At 42.7% G+C, this 17,183-nt stretch overlaps 1 protein-coding gene across 3 annotated transcripts in view; it reads left to right on the top strand.

Moving 5' to 3' along the window:
• OSBPL10 (oxysterol binding protein like 10) overlaps window positions 1-17,183 on the top strand; it is a 286,393-nt gene that overhangs the window by 87,094 nt on the left and 182,116 nt on the right. For all 3 annotated transcript variants that reach the window (XM_076005966.1, XM_076005962.1, XM_012769171.3), the window contains exons 2-3: window positions 11,064-11,239; window positions 14,423-14,502. In XM_076005966.1, the coding sequence (XP_075862081.1) occupies window positions 11,064-11,239; window positions 14,423-14,502 (256 nt within the window). The remainder of the gene's footprint in view (window positions 1-11,063; window positions 11,240-14,422; window positions 14,503-17,183) is intronic.

Here is a 17,183-nt window from a genome sequence, read left to right as displayed (position 1 = left end):
CTGGCCTAATTGACTCCCTACTATCATGACACACACTATCACAGCCACAGTTTGCCACTAATTTCAGTGAATATTTTGTCTATCTCCCCCCCAGTTAGAAGAGGGACTTTATTCCCCCCACCCCCAATCCTTAGCACTTAGCACAGTACCTGGCATATTGTAGCTACTCAGCAAACTAAAACCAAACAAATGAATTCTTGCTGATAAAACTTAGTTTGAGTGTGAGTGCTGCCATCTTCAAAACATTGTTGAGCTTATGTGAATTCTCTTCTCTTTAACCATAACATGAATAAGCTTATCCAGGCCGCTTTATCCATATCACTGAGAATTGTGTGAGTCCCTGCCAAGTAATATTAACGTGGCACCCCCAAAGAGCAGACACAGGCTCTCATCTTCAGTTCTATCTTGTTGGTGTTGTAGTAAATTAAGCAACCTGCTGATATGGTGCATGTGAGCGTCAGATCTGATTTAGGAATATGCTATGTACGTTTGAAAGCTCTTTTTCTATAAGAAAGACAGACCCTTAGGCACAGAGATGGTAGAATGGTCTCTAAAGGGAACTAGCCAGCTTTCTGCTTTTGCAGATGTGGAAATCAAGGCCCCGAGTGGATAAGGAACTTGGCCAAGGTCACGGAAATGAGAACCGGGGCTGCTAAAGTGTAGTCCTACAGCAGCAGCAGCAGCAGCAGCACCTGGGAACTTGTTAGAACTTCAAATGGTTATGCTCCACCCAGACCTGCTGAATCTGAAACTCTGGGGGAGTGGCCCAGGAAGCTGTGTTTAACCCAGTCTCCAGCTGATTCTGATGCAGGCAAAGTCTGAAGACCTCTGGTCTAGGCCATAATCAGGCCTATGACGGCCAAATTACACCTCTTTCCTTTATACTCTGTTGCCTCGAGGGAAAAATAAAGGGTGCATTGAATCCATGGCAGTGGACTTTAGAGCTTGACTCAGTTGATTATTTGGGGGGAAAGCTGAGCCGTGGGGCCTGTAGGTGGTCGAGGTTGCTGCTTCTGGGCTCTGCCGGTCAGCTTCCCACCCCCTCAGTGGGTACTAACTGGGGTGCCCCACTCATCTTTACCCCAGGACTTCAGCCAGTATCAGAATCTTTTTGGTGTGTTTCTTCAAGCTTATAGTATAAAACAGAGACTTAAATCAGGACTTAGCCCATCTCCAGGATCTATAGGTAAGTTCCAGCACTGTCGATGTCAAGAATGAAAATGTGATTTGTGAGCACTGAGACACAGCTTCATATTGAAGTTCTTACCTAAAGGCACCTAAAACTCAAGAGTCAATAGTAGTTCAGAAGGGAACGACGCAGTATTCTGAAAGCCTGTATTAATCCTTGTTAGACAGGTCTCAGTTCCTGCTTTGGGTATTAAATCACCTAGTCTTTAAAAGCAGATGGAATCTCATCATAGATCAAATCCAAGCGCAGTGCATCAAATCTCGTGTTGAAAGTTCACTTTGACTTGTGCTGGTGCTTTATCAGGTGGTTCCCAAAGCGGCAGCATCTTGGGTTGGAGGCTCTTAATCTTCAGGTGTTTCATTCATCCTGGCCCCTGGGGCCCTTCTGCTCAAGTGAGTGCCTGTGTAATGCTAGGTGATGATCCGATTATGCAGGAACTCAAAGCCAGGCGATTTTTGTAAGTTTTCTTTAAATCTTTCTCAAAAATACTTCCAAAGTGACAGAACCAAGAAATCCATTGCTTGGGCTATTGTGATTTAGGAAAGCTGGCTGGGCTTTGGCTCTTTTAGGCCGAGACAAAGTGAGGTTGGCTAATGCTGAGATAACATATTCATCTTGGTTGTCTATCCTCGGTTGTCTATACTAAATGGGCATGTGGGTGCTCTGGTGCTTGTTGAGTGAATAATTGCGAGAGAAGCTTGGTCGACCAGAAGAAAAATAGGGTGATGTATAACATTGTAAAGCTTTACCATGACTCTGATTTTGCACTGGTTTTTGTACTTCAGGTGCTTCCGAATCACTTCGGAAACTTCTTGAAATTCATACCTCTGATTTCCTGACCTTAACCATAAAGATTCTCTGGGTATGGGGTTGGGAGTCAAGAATCCACATTTCCAACAAGCTCCCCAGCTGATTCAGAAGCAGATAGTAGCTGGACCAAACTTTAAGAAACGCTTTTGGCCAGGCACAGTGGTTCACACCTGTAATCCTAGCACTCTGGGAGCCCGAGGTGGAAGGGTTGCTTGAGTCCAGGAGTTCGAGACCAGCCTGGGCAGTAGGGAGACCCTGTCTCTACCAAAAATAGAAAATTTAGCTGGGCATGGTGGTGTGTGCCTATAAGTCCTAGCTACTCTGGAGGCTGAGGCAAGAGGATCACTTGAGCCCTAGGACTTTGAGGTTGCAGTGAGCTATGATGATGCTACTGCACTCTGGTGACAGAGCCAAAGTGCCAAGATTACAGACCTGAGCCACCATGCCTGGCACGTTGTGTATTGGTGAGGGTTGCATTGAATCTCTAGATTGCTTTGGGTAGTAGGAAATACTCTTTTTAGAAGGCAAGTGTTCTTTTTTAGAAGTATACTTTATTGGTTGTCTTTTTATTTATGGACTTTTTTGCTTTACAGATTTTTTAAATTTCTTATTTAGAAATGTAAGGTTTTTCTGCGGAGGCAGCAAAAAGAAAAGACAGACAGAAAGAATGGGGCCAAACCACGTGGCTTTATTTAGTGCTCCCAGACGAGGTTCTGGGGTCTCAAGAGAGGGGGGCTTCCAGAAGTTGCCTCCGTTTAAAGGGGGTGCGGCCTTTTATACTGTTTGGGCCGGGCTAGGGACTTTTGGCGGGAAGAGCTGGGGTGATCTTTGGTGGGCACTGAGGAATAGGAGGGGCTGGCGATATTTGGGAAATCCAGGAGCCAAGACGTTCTTATCTGGGTGGACATCGGGGTGTGGTTTTTCTCAGCGGGGTCTGGTAGTTTGTCCTTAGCTGGTCTGGTCTTGTGAGCCTTTTTTTTTGATCTAGAGAAGGGAGGGGGGGCCCGCCACCAGCCTTACAACAAATATGAGTTAATACTTTTCTTTCTGGTTTGCCTCTTCTGTCATGCCCTTTTATCCTAATGTTATTAATATTAAATTATAATATATAACACTTATATATTATAATATATAGTTATATTATATGTAACATTATATATTATTAATTATATAATTATACACAATAAATTATATCTTATAACATATAACTATATTGTAACATTTTGAATTATATTAAAACTAGAGTTAGTTCACATTTTAAAATATTAGTTTATTTTTATAAACATTTAAGGCTTTAGCATACCAGATGTTTATTTTGCTATGAGGTGTAGTTTAAAAATGTGACCTATAAAATTTCCACATTTTGGTGTTTGATGTTTTCTTAGCCAATGTTTTGGAAAACGTCTCACGCACATTTTAAAAGAAGTCATATTTTTCATTAGGGTCTAAAATTATTTGTAAAATTTTAATTTTTTAAAATTTAAAATAAGACATAATTATATTGTTTTGAGTCTACATATTATGTTTTCTGTATATCTGTCGATTCTGGGTGATAGGATTCTAAATTTCCCCCATATGATTGTGTTTTATTTTCTTTATGATTGTGTCTTATTTTCTATTTGTATTTCTATCAGTTTTTGCTTTATGTATTTTGACCCCGTGTTATTGACAGTGCATAATTTTGCATTTGTTCTCTCAACACACAATTACCTGAATGGGTTAGAGCCATGGGCTATAAGGCCAGACTGCCGAGTTACAACCCAGGCCCCTCTCATTTCCTCTCTCTGTCAGATCTTGGGCAAGTTATCAACCTTTCTGTGCTTGAAGGTTTTCATCTGTGGAAAGGGTTTATAATTACATCTACTTTCTAAGACTGCTATGAGGCATAAAGACATTAATTCTGTGTGCAGCACATACTGTGTGCGACACATAGGAAGTGCTCAGTACGTTTTATCAATTATTGATGGTTCAGTTTACATATTTTTAAGATGTCTGAAGACAAGCATAATGGTTATGCTACAGACAGGATGTGTTACATCAAGTTTTTCTCGATGTATTTGAGAATTGAACTTTTTGCATTGCATGCTTGGGTATGTTTAATAATGGACCGTGTTCTAATATAATTCTTGTGTAATAAAGTACATTTGTCCCCAGCTTGGTGATGAGCCTGGGGGCCCTCTGTCAACTTAGTACCATCGGGGGGTGTGTTGGAGGCTCTGTATCTTGGTGGTTTGGGGGATGGTGGAGGCAGTGATGGGACTCTCTGGTCACAGATGAGTGACAAGTAGGTAACTGAGAGACGAAGAAACACCACTGCATTTCTGCAGCTACTGCCACAAATTCCAAGAGTAAGGAAGATTCTAGATTTTAAAGCTTGGCTGGGAGCGAGTTTGCCTGCAGGTGCTATGCCTTGGGACCTGTGGCAGGTTTTGTTTGTAAGATCCAGCATCTTCCCTTCCGGGAAATATGCTTATGAGAGAAATTCTAGAACACTTATCTTTTTTCTCTCAAGCCAGAAACTCTAAGGGTTTTGAGTATGAACTCTTCTTAGCTAATAAGACCACTGTAGGGAAGGAAAAAAATCTCCTCTCTTTTCTTTCGACCCTCTAGGTTCAGGCATATTTGGGGGTGATACAGTCTGCTTTCCTTAATCACAATGATCAAGGCATTACAGGTCCCACCTGGGGATGTGTACACACCTCTTATGTGAGCCTGGTAGCTACAGGGAGGTAACTTTATTTTTTTTTATTTTTTAATTTTTTTTTTTTTTTTTTTAGACAGAGTCTCACTTTGTTGCCCAGGCTAGAGTGAGTGCCGTGGCGTCAGCCTAGCTCACAGCAACCTCAAACTCCTGGGCTCAAGCAATCCAATCCTGTCTCAGCCTCCCCAGCAGCTGGGACTACAGGCATGTGCCACCATGCCTGGCTAATCTTTTCTATATATATTAGTTGGCCAATTTCTTTCTTTCTATTTATAGTAGAGACCGGGTCTCGCTCTTGCTCAGGCTGGTTTCGAACTCCTGACCTCGAGCAATCTGCCTACCTCGGCCTCCCAGAGTGCTAGGATTACAAGGAGGTAACTTTAATATGCTGATTTACTGAAGATGAAAAGGGTTCAATTAATGACCAATAGATGATGTTCATTTAAAAAGCCTTAGGGTAAATTTAGCAAAATGCATCCACAAGTTGCCCTGTCTTTCACATACTATTTCACTTTACTGATTTTTCCTGAGTTTTTTATTTTCTATAAGTATTACAAACATGTTGCTTCTTGATCTCAGAAATGGTGATGTTTTAAGCGTCTGTGCAGAAGGGAATTGGAAGGCTGCTGGAACCTCAGGAATCCACGTGCGCAGTGCTGGGAAGAGCTGCTCCCCCGGCTCTGAGCCTGCGCCAGGCAGATCCTTTAGAGGAAACCAGGGAGGAGGGGGGGGCGGAAGGTGGCGAGGGTCTCAGTCTTTCCTACGTAGTGTGTTCGACTGGGATTCTGGAAGAGTTGGGTGGCGAGCAATCTCACGTGGAGAACACAGTCGCCGTTGCCGTTGGTCAGGATGAGACACAGGGTGTGGAGCTCTGCCCACAGGCCCTGTTCACGCAGCGGGGTAGTTTGGAGCAGGTGCTGAGAATTCAGAGCGCTGGGGAAGGGAGGCAGGTCCCAGCAGGAGGTGCTTGGTGCTCATTCCTCTTCCCCAGGGAGGGTGGGCCTGGCCTTGGTGTCGCATGTGGAGGTGAGGGGCTGACCCTCCCGAGAGGGGTCTGGCGGCCACCTTGGTGACAGCAGTAACGTGGCTGTGAAGGGTGTTCTGCCAGCAGCAAGGAGGGAGCCCTAACCTTCCCTTCTCAGGCCCTTTGCTCTTGTTGTTTTAATTTTCACCTTTAAATTTAGATGAAATGATTCCGCCTTTTGTCAGGACCAGCCTGTCTAGCAAAGTTCCTCTTCAAAGAAAGCCTTTTCCATTGCGTGTTTGCACTTCTCTGCTAGCTGGCTGCACCTGCTGCCTGTTGGCACGGACAGTTGGCTCCCCCTGCCCGCCTCTCCCCCTTCCTTCGCTTTCTCTTCCTGCCTGGGGCTTGGCTGAGGGCTGTTGGTGGGCTCCTGGGCCCCGCTTCTCCCCCTAGAAGAAAAATGTATGTTACTGGCAACTTTTAGACCCTGAAGTTGAACCTTAATGAAACTATGCCAGGTAGATGGAGCAGGGGGTGAAAAGGGGGTACCAGTGCACACAAATGACCTGTCAGAGATGTGGGACTGGGAAGGCACCATGATGGGGGGGGCGTGCTGTGTGTCGAAGTGAGTGTGAGTGCGGTTGTGCAAATGTGCATCAGTTCGTGAGTGTGAACGTGTGAGTGTGAATGCAAGCACCTGCCGAGTGTGAGCTGCGTGTCTTTGTGGTTGTCGGTGTGAGTTCGTGTGATTAAAGGATGCAGGTATGCGCCTGCGCACTTGTGTTTGTTTTGAAAGCAGTGGATTTGTCTGAAGGCTCTTGGTAGGCAGCGGCTGGTCCCCAGCCCTTCCCGGGAAGGGGTCTGTGCCTGCCGCCACTCCCAGCTTGGGCATGGGCAAGGGTGCCTCCAAGCAAGCTGGCCTGATTAGAATTAATTTCTTCATGGGTTTATTTGATTTCTCCTCTCATCTTCCCTTTCTCCCCCCAGCACATTCTTTGATTTTTTTTTTTAACATGGCACAGAAAATATGCTCTCTGTCTGTCTGCAATTAAGCTCCCTGACACAGCAGTCACACTAAAGCTCAAAGATATGAATTTTAAAAAGCCCTAGAATCTAGGAATTAGGTTTGCCTTATTCAGTCCTCTAGAAGGGGAAGGCCTTTAAAAATGTTTCAGGAGTTTATCTAACAATTTCACTTGGTTTAATGAAGCCTAATCCAGAAATGTAGTTAACTTTCCTATTTAGAATGGAAGCTGTGGCTTTCAGATATAGCTGCAGGCCCAGACAGCAGCACCTGACAGAGCCATGGCCCCGTGGGAAACCAAATTTAATTTCCTTCCTACCAGGGGATGTGACCCGCAGGAATTGTGCTTCTTAATGCCGTATAGACCGCCCTTACCTGCGTATCACAAAGCTGACGTAACGTTCAAAGGCCATCCTGAAAGAATACCTGGTTTTTTTGTCTGTTGCAATTTTCAATCAGATAGTATCCCAGCAGTCCTTTCCAAATAGGATGAAATTCTTAACTGTCTTTAGAAAAGGAGAAACTTATTGATAACCCTTCTTAGTACACATTCAAACCTGGGCATTTGCATTTCAAGTGTTTTAGGAAGCAGTGGAAATACGTTCTTTTCTTCCGTCTGAGGCAGGAGGTTAGAATTAAGGTGTCAGTTTGAAATAGGGAACGTGAAAAATCATTAATGTGTCCCCATATCCTGCATAATGTGACATCAATTGGTTATTCTGTCATCCTTATTGAGAAAAGAAACAGCATTCCATTCATTTCTCTGTACCAGCTTCTGAATAATGGCCTTTGCGAATGTATGCACAGTTATTTGTTGGGACAGGAAGCTGCCCCAGGAGAGAGGAAAGCTGACAGGTTACCAGTCGGTAAGTTGGGGTAAGTTGCTAGAAGCAACAGGAGACAGAGGCTGAGCCTGTTTTCTGGGGTGTGGACAGAGAAACGGAGAAAGCTCAGGGCAAGTCACATTTGTCTTTTCCTTGAATGTTCAACCCTTCTTTCTCTACATCCCCCTGCGTAAGAGTGGCTTGCTTGTCAGTGTGGACGCCCCAGCTCTGTCTCCGTGTGGGGGACCCCAGGTGCTGTGGGGTGACTCTCATCTCCTTCCCTGCTCCTGTTAATACTCTGACTTCCCACGAGCAGCGTTTGCACAGCTACAGCCCCGATGACATTATATATAGTTGACAGTGTTCGTTCCCAAGGAGAAGGCAGAGCCAACACTTAAATAATCTGCCCGTTGGCAGCTCGGAAGTTACCCTGGTTCTTCTCTCGTTGTGGTTTTTGCCCCACATTAAAGGGTTTCAAGTAGAGATTCAAGTAGATGTCAAGTAGAGGGACATAAAAATAGAAATAAAAATTTTTTTGTGTGCATTTGTTCATGTGAGGCTAGCTGCTCTAACAGATCTGATCTTAGTGGCCTTCTCAAAGTTCCTTCTCATGCAGTAGCAGTCTGAGGTGGCTGTTGCTTCATAGGTGATTTGCTTCCTGTGCTGATTCCGGGAGCCAGGATCTTTTCCTCTTGCCTTTGCCTTACCCACTGTAGGGTTTCAAAGTTGCCCTGTAGCTTGTCTCCATTCTAGCGTATGTGTGTATTAGAGAGAAGAGTGAGTTTTCTGGGCCAGGCCTGCTTTACTTCTGCTCCCCTTCTGTTGGCTCAAGCTCAAACAGCCACACCCTACACGCAAGGGAAGCTGAGAAATATATTTTGGCCGTGACCTCTGGAAGAGGGGGAGAAGGGAATCGATGATGGTAGTTTAGGGTCCTGCTTCTCAAATTTTGCCAGCATGGAAATTGCTTCGAAGCTTAAAACAGAGCTTCCTGGGCCCCACCCCCAGAGTTTCTGCCTCAGCAGGTCTTGGGTGGGGTCCAAGAATTTACATTTCTAACAAGCTCCCAGGGGATTTTGATACGTCTGGGCTAAGAATCATACTTCGAGTAACCCTGGTTATGACACATTTGTGTGTCTTGATTTATCCATGTAATCATGAGCAACAGAAGTTATCTTTATTGTTATATTATTATAGTGGCTTGAACGATGGGTGGGAAGGAGAGGAGTGAAATAGTGTTGGCCAGGCCACCTGGAATATTAAAAATTATTTAAATTGGCAGATTCTTTCGAGGACTGAGACCTGGGCAGTCATGTGCTAGTGAGAATGGCTGCACCTTGCCCCATGGGAAGGGGATGACTAGGGACCTCGGTGCCAGGCAGAGGAGGTTTCAAAAGCTCTTAGCCCTGTTGGAGCAGAAAGGTTTGGAGAATAAAATACGTAAGTGGGTCATGGAGGAGGCAACATGGAGAAATGACAAGGGAGGACTTGAGTGAGCATCAAGGGAGAGTTTGCGATTGCCAGATTGGACCAAGCATGGACCTTGGGCACAGATGAGCTCGGCTTAGATTTCGAGTTTTTTTCTAGTCTCAGGACATCTGTAAAGTGGGGATGACATCTATCTGTTACGTTGCTGTGAGAATGAATTAGGTCAGAGGCTTGTAAACTTTCTTGGTTGGTGGTGCTTTTAAGCTAACAGAAATAGCCAACAGTTTCATTTATTAAGTGGTTAGCTCCACACAACCTCACACATATTTATGTCTTAACTTAGTAGCCATTGAAAAAAATAATAGCAAAGAAAAATATGTTTTCCTTGAATAACCAAAATTACTTATAAAAGAGAAATGCAAACCGGTGGGCACTCCACAGCTTCTCCAACCCGGGCGTCCTATTGGACATTGCTCTTTCCCTGTTCTGCACTGATGTTTGTCGTTCAATCACAGCACCTGCTGAAACCCTTTGCAAAAATGTCGTTGAAAGGAGTGTAGAGCAATCAAATATTGAAACTGTGAAAAGTACCTGAGTTAGTAGTGCAGATGGTATCTGACCCACGTGGAGCCTCGCCATGTGTCCCTCAAAGATGTCATATTTTGTAGTGCACCTGAGTTTACCAGGTGCACTCGGTGCATGGATGGGGAACTGTGGGATTTAGTAGGTTTTTTCCTTCATTTTTTTTTTTCCCACAAATGTTAACTGAGTAGCAATGAAGTGTCAGGCATTGTGCTGGGCACTGGCAGTGGTGGTGGGGACATGTTCCACCTCCACAGAGCGTAGAGTCTAGTGGGGAAACCGGACATTGCATCAGATAATCGTACAGATGTAGACTTCCACTGGGGCCAGCGCCAAAAAGGAGCATCTCCAGGTACTATGAGGAAGAATATTTGACCTGGTTAGGAGACGTTCACATGGCAAGAAAGAAGGGGAACCATATTCTAGGCAGGAGGAATAACATTCTAGGCGAGTATTTCTCAGATTGTGGTGAAGGATCTGCTTCCCACCTGCCCCCCCTCCAGCCAATTGCACAGTGATTGATTCATTACTAGCATGCAGCATGCATGTGCCATATGTGTTTGATCAGATCTGAGCTATTTAATGAGACATGTCCAACTGATCAGGCAGTTGGATGTTGAAACAAAGCCAAATGGCAGAAAACATTTCTAAAGACTATCATGGACTGGGAACAGTTGGTGGACCATCAAAATTTGTGGACCATACTTTGAGTAACTGCTCCAGACAGGGAGCAGTTGTGAACAGCATGTGTCAAGGTCCTGTGGTAGGAGGCAACTTGGTGAATATGAAGGAAGAGTGTGTGGGTGGAGCATAAAGCGAGAAGGTCGAAAAGTCAGTGTGGGCTGTGTTGGGTCTCTAGGCCACAGGAAGAATTTGAGTCTGAGATGAAGACATTTCTGTCCCGGTGGAGGAGGGAAAGTTGTCTTGGCTACTTCCTAGGCAATGGCTTGAGACAATAAACAGGCCAGATATTTGGCTACACAGATTTGTTGTATGATTTGGACAAATTGCGGTTCTTCTTTTACCCTGGATGTAGAAATTCAGTGGCATTTCAACTTCCCAGGGCAGGGGGAATCTTTGCCTCTTTGTGTAAAACAGAATATTTGAAAGGGCCTGCTGGAAGGCGTCCAGGTGGTCTGGGGTATAAATCCACCTGTCTTAAAGGCCTGGTAAATTCCAGGTGAATTCCCAAGAAGTCATGTGGGGGGTGCAACACGGAGAAGCCGTGTTGCAGTGCTTCTGCCTGTCTCTGCTGTCCTGAGGTTTGACGTGGTATCCGTGGTCAGCAGGCGTTGCGCCAAACCCTGGGCGGCCTTGGCCCTTGCCCGCCGTGGCCCGTTATGAGCCCCATTCCCAAGTAAGAATCCGGTGCTCTCTCCCTCCCCGGGCCAGCTTCTGTGTTGCATCTGGGAGGGGCGTGGGGTTTCCAGCTTCTTGGATTTGGAGCCTTGATGTGGACTTGAGGATTGCTTTGCTTTTCTGCTTTGCTGTGTGCGGTAGGCTGGGGGAGAAAAATGATGTGCTGTGGTTTCTCTGTGCAGGTACTTTGTGCTGGATTTTGAGGCTGGCATCCTGCAGTATTTTGTGAATGAGCAAAGCAAACACCAGAAGCCCCGAGGAGCCCTGTCTCTGTCCGGAGCCATAGTGTCCCTGAGCGACGAAGCCCCCCACATGCTGGTCGTGTACTCAGCTAACGGAGAGATGTATAAACTGAGAGGTAGGTTCTTCTCCTGGTAACTTTTGAGACAGGCTGCATGGGTTCCGTTTATAGTTGCCATGGTGATGGCTCTCTTGTTTTCTGATTTTTTTTTTTTAAATCATCTTTAACAGTTTGCTGTGTTTGGAGGACTGTGTGGTGACAGATACATGGTGGTGACAGACAGACACAGCCCCTCTTAACCCTGGGGTGGGGAAGTGCAGCTGACACTAGGAACTGCTTGTCTTAATTAACCAAAGAATTAGGGACAGAGGAAAGGTGAGTGATTGCAAAGGCAGCAAGCCTTAGGACTTCGAAGATTTCAAATATTGGCTCAGTATGTATATTTTTGACCTCATAGTATGAGTCTTCACTACAGCAAGCCTTTTTAGGGTCATAGTGCCTTCCTCTCGAAGTTTCTGTAGAAGCATTTCTTAGTAATGGGCCCCTTTATTCAAGTTTTATTTGAGCCATGGTGGTAGAGCCTGTTGAGAAGCCAGCTGGTGTTGCGTTAATCTTCCCTGGTCTTTGCTTTCTTCCCTGGTCTTTGCTTCTTGCAAAACTGATGTCTGCTCTGATGTCTGCTCAGCATCCTCAGAAATGCGGATGACTATGGAGGGGAGTGAGCATTCACCCTCAAGGCACATGCCTCAAATGGAAATGTCAGACTTGTGATACAATGACAGTGTAATTTGATTGCTAGATCATTCTAGCAGGGTTTTGTTATCGTTGCATTGCTGTGATTCTTCTGCCAGTTTTCTTCTATTATAATAACAAAACGATGAACAAAAATCCAAATGCCCGTGCTCACACATACACGTGTGCACGCACATGCATAGTCAAATATTATTTAGTAAGGCCCGAGGAAGGGTAGTATGTATCAAGTATTGAGGGGTGGTTGATAATTCTGCTGCCTTATAGAACATTTTCCTTTGCCTAAGTAAGAGCTCAGTACCAAGAAGAGGCCTCTTATTCTAGCTCCTGGACCATGGTAGGTATCTCTGCCTCTTAGCCAGACTAAGGGCCTGGATTCCTCACCTTTTAGTCCAATTTTTACTATTCTACTGCCAACCTTTACTACCCAAGAGATGGAATAAGCTAATGTTTCTTTATTATCTATTTACAAATCATATCTCAGAATCTACAAAACAATGAAATAAAAATGCCTGTAGTTGAGGAAGAAAGTTTGTTTGGTGGCGTCTTAAGATTCATGTTCACTTTTGAGATTCATACAGTGTGTGTTCCAGCTGGCTAGATTTATATGGTCCTTGGCTTTGCTTTGCCATTTATTGCTTAATAAATTGTCGGAGCAGAAACAATAGCAGGGGAAAAAACTTAATGGCGTTTCTCCCCTCTGCTTGTGGTTTATAAAATGACACAAACCCATACAAAAGAAAAATCCAACTAATTTGACAATTGAGCCATCTTGTTTTGCCATTGAATTGTTAATATGCTCTGGATTATTAAACCCTAGGTTCTTTTACAGGGTAGTTTTAATAGCAAATAGAAAAGTTTTATTATCTGCATGAAATAATCATAAGAGCTAAATTTAGCTGAAACTTACCAAGTACAAAAAGGCAGGATAAAACTCTGCATGTTTGTGGCTTGCTCTTGGCCCATCCCACAAGGAGCTGGCTGTTGGTTTTCTCATTTCACATCTCACATGCTCATGGGGACAGTTGGATCAGGATGTCACGAGACACACAGCTTTGGGGAATATTTTTGATGCTAAGCCTTTGGATAGTACTGCCACAAGCTGGCAATTCTTCAGGTTTCCTAAGGAAAAGGACTCTCAACTTCTGCAAAATCTTTTGTCTTTGGAAGTTAGCTTCACCTGGTCTTGTACTATGTTTAACATATTTGTACAATAGGCCTCTTGGCAGACAAATTATTTTAGATTTCAAATGGCCCTCTCCAGGAATTTCCCATTTTGTTAGTTTAGATTTAGAACTAAGTTTAGATTTAGTTTAGAACTGAGCCAAGGAATTTCTCGTTTTGTTAGTTTAGTTAGATCTCTTTACCTGAAAGTTCAAGGCAAAGTCAGGTTTTATTGACAAATGACACTGAGGCCCATTTCTGTAAACAATTATAATTTCCAGGGGGAGCATTCTGTTTCCTGCATAGTCAACATTTATGTAATTAATGCCATAATATTTGTGCAGTTCATTATGCAGTTAAATGGATGATGTAGGTTGTATTAGAACCTTTTGTGTGTCCATGATACTTAAGAATAATTTCATATACATTATTTTAGAGTTGGGGTATAGAGGGAAGAATGTGACTATGCAGTTGACTTGCATTTTTTTTTTTTTTTTTTGAGACAGAGTCTCGCTTTGTTGCCCAGGCTAGAGTGAGTGCCGTGGCGTCAGCCTAGCTCACAGCAACCTCAAACTCCTGGGCTCGAGTGATCCTTCTGCCTCAGCCTCCCGGGTAGCTGGGACTACAGGCATGCACCACCATGCCCGGCTAATTTTTTATATATATATCAGTTGGCCAATTAATTTCTTTCTATTTATAGTAGAGACGGGGTCTCGCTCTTGCTCAGGCTGGTTTTGAACTCCTGACCTTGAGCAATCCGCCCGCCTCGGCCTCCCAAGAGCTAGGATTACAGGCGTGAGCCACAGTGCCCGGCCTGACTTGCATTTTAATGTCTCTTTTTTGGGGAATTTGAGGCTCTCTAAGGCAGCAGTTGGTATCATGCTCTGTCCAATCGTCATACGAATCTTTGAGAACACATATTAAAATGGTAATTCAACTGAATGCTAATTTTGCAAATGCTAATAACTCCACAGTACAACTCCAGCAAAAGGCCCTGAAAACCTGTACTTCGATACATATTAGCTATGCAAGGTAGAGGCATTTGACAATAAGCATGTGCTCCCTTCCCTGCTGCCTTTTAAAAAAAAAGTACAGTTGACATTTTTCAGAGGAGTTTAAAACAAATGGCAAAATTATTCTTATACCAGATATCCCAGAATACATTTTTAATGTGGCTCGAGGGAATTTTCTGCGGAGATTTACTGTGATTTGTGTTTTGGTGTAAGTGCAGGCCCACTCGAGAACGTGGAGATCTACATCTGCTTTCTCTGCCTTCTCCCTCCCCCTGCCCCTCCCCAGCCGCCACCCCCTTAGGTGGGTGTAGAAATAAGTTGGATGTGTTTTGGAACAACCTCTGCTTTTCTTTCTCTATTTTCTCTATTTCAGCTGCTGATGCAAAAGAGAAACAGTTTTGGGTGACTCAGCTTCGAGCATGTGCCAAATACCACATGGAAATGAATTCTAAGGTAAGTAACCACAAGAAAGGAAGGAGGCATCCAGGAGTAACCTGGATGGCTGTCTTTCAGTTCAGTTATCTGTTTCTCTGGGGAAGATGTTTTTCATGTCATTTTTTTTTTTTTTAAGTTAGCCACTGTAATGGAATTACTTCTTGTCCTGTTGCATTTAAATGTTAAGCCAGGAGAAAAGTAGTGGGATTTTCTTGTAGGTAGAATACAGAGGCATGGGGACACTGTGGGAGCTGATTCTGGAAAAACACTTCTGTTGCTTTCTCTTGTCAGTTTAGGCAGCTGTTAATTGGTCTGTTGACAAGCTCTAGGGGATGATTCCATTGTGAAGGCAGAGTTGTCAGATTTACAGTTCCGTGAAGTCTGGTTGTTGTCACCGATGCTTGAATAAAACCCAGACCCCAAATCGATTATGTGCTTTGCAAGGAGCTTCTGCATTCTAAGTGTGTAAAAATGTTCTTGGCATCCAAGTATGATTAATTGTCTCCCCAGGATCTTGTGAGATCTTATGTTTGATGTGGAGGAGTACAGGAGGTGGGCGTTTTCATGGGTTATTGTGGAGGATTTGCAATCGTTGAAATATAGGAAATAATTTCAAAATGCATCTATCCAGGGTAACAAATATTTGTTAAAATTAATGTTCAAAGGGCTATCACTTTTATATTGTTTAAATTTAGTTACTGTACCCAACTGCTATCTTTTTTTTTTTTTTTTGTATTCTTTGCATCTGTATAAAGGTCCACACTTGAGGGACTGATGATTTTATATGTCATGACCTGCCTGCTCTCCAGCTCAGGGCCATGTGAAATATCTTACTTAGATATATTCCTTGCTGTTTTGCCTCCAAGTACAACCCCAAATGATTTCTTTATAATGCTTTCATGTTTTTTTTAAGAGACATCCTCTTTTTCTTGACTTGCTTAAGACAGTTGCACTCTCCTGTAATGCCCCTCTTAACTTGCCCTGACCTGAATCTTCTGGAACTGTAGGAAGGGCCCTATTTCTAAAGCCCTTTTCCTTCTGACCTTCTCTATTTTCCAGGAATTATAGTAGGAGTTCTAGACATTTCATCAGTATTTTACACACACCTACGCAGGGCAGTTTTTTTTTTCCTCTTTTTATATGTAACTTTTTCCTTTTTATACAATAGAATAAAATAAAATAAAAAAAAGACCTGTCTCCCCCATTCCCAGTTAAGATAATTCTCTTAACTGTTGTTGTATGTCATTCTAGTAAATTTAGGCATGTAGTTAGTATGTTTTGGTATGTGCATTTGTATTTATATCTAAATATACATCTGGTTTTTTTGTCCCAATGGGATCATATGATGTATACTTTCTTCTCTTTTGTCATTTATTAATGTATTTTGAAGATCTTTTTATATTAGACACATGAATCGACTTCACCGTTCTTAGGATGTCTGGATGGTATTCTGAGGAATAGATGTCAATGCTTCATTTAAGTCGTCTACTGATGAACACTTAGACTTGTTTCCATGTTGTGTTATATTTAATGCTATAATAAACACCTTTGTTTATATTTGTTTTTATCATGCTGTGTGTACATAGGATGAATTTATACCAACGGAATTGCTGGATCATAGAATATATGTCTTTTAAGTTTTCACAGACATTGCTAAATTGTCTTCTAAAAAAGTTGCCCTAATTTGTACTCCCACCAATTGTGTATGTAAGGGCTTATCTCGCTCTTTTATTAACCATGGGTATTAACATTCAAGTTTTGATGTTCTCACAGATCAAAAATGGATACCCCATTATTTACCTTTTCATTTCTAAAATCATGACTAGGGCTGAATATGTCTTCAAATGTTTATTGGCCACTTGTATTTTTTAAATGTGAACTTCAGTTTATATCCTTCACTCAATTTTATATTGAGCTCATTTTTTTCTGATTGATTTGTAGTAGCTCTTTGTATATGAAGGACTTTTGGTGTTTTTGCCTGTCATTTGTACTGTAGATATTTTCTCCTAGTAGGTAATTTGTATTTTGAGTTTGAATAATTTTTTTGCTATACACACTCTTTAACTTTTTGTAGTCAAGTTTATGAATATTTTTATTTTTGGCTTTTGGTTTTGCATCATGTTTGGAAAGGGCCTCTCTGCTCTGAAATTATGAAAATATTCTTCATTGTTTTCTTATACTGTGTTTATAGTTTAATCGCCATGTTTAAAACATTGATTCATCTGGAATTTATTTTGGCAATAGGAATTGAGGTAGGGGAACCAACTTTAAGTGCATTGGGATTTCAGTGAATCACTGTAGAGAAGGAAAATTAAAGGTCCTAATGGTAGTAAAAAAGTGAGGAGAAGAATTTGAAGATTCTCTGAAGGAGAATTTGATTTCCTGATAGATTCTCTGGTTAGTTTCGGGAATACTGATTAATGTAATAATATCAGAACCAAAATAAGTAATAATTTAGAAGGTTAGGTCTGTAGGATTCCTTATTTGCGAGCTAGAGGTGAAATTGCTGCTACCACGTATTTACATCCTAGCTAGCACGATCAACTAGGGAATAATAATTTTAAAATCATGAACAGACCTTGTTATTCAGCAGAAGCATTGTGAAGTCCAAGGCTGCTCAAGAAGAAGTTAATGGTGAAAATGAAGTTAGGCTTACAGTGAATATAAACTTGATGTCTAGTTAACTGTAGGATTGCTGC

Source organism: Microcebus murinus, chromosome 1 (assembly GCF_040939455.1).
Source record: "Microcebus murinus isolate Inina chromosome 1, M.murinus_Inina_mat1.0, whole genome shotgun sequence".
Classification (NCBI taxonomy): Eukaryota; Metazoa; Chordata; class Mammalia; order Primates; family Cheirogaleidae; genus Microcebus; species Microcebus murinus.
Note: the sequence above shows the minus strand (reverse complement) of the source record. Positions and strands in the feature narration are given on the sequence as shown.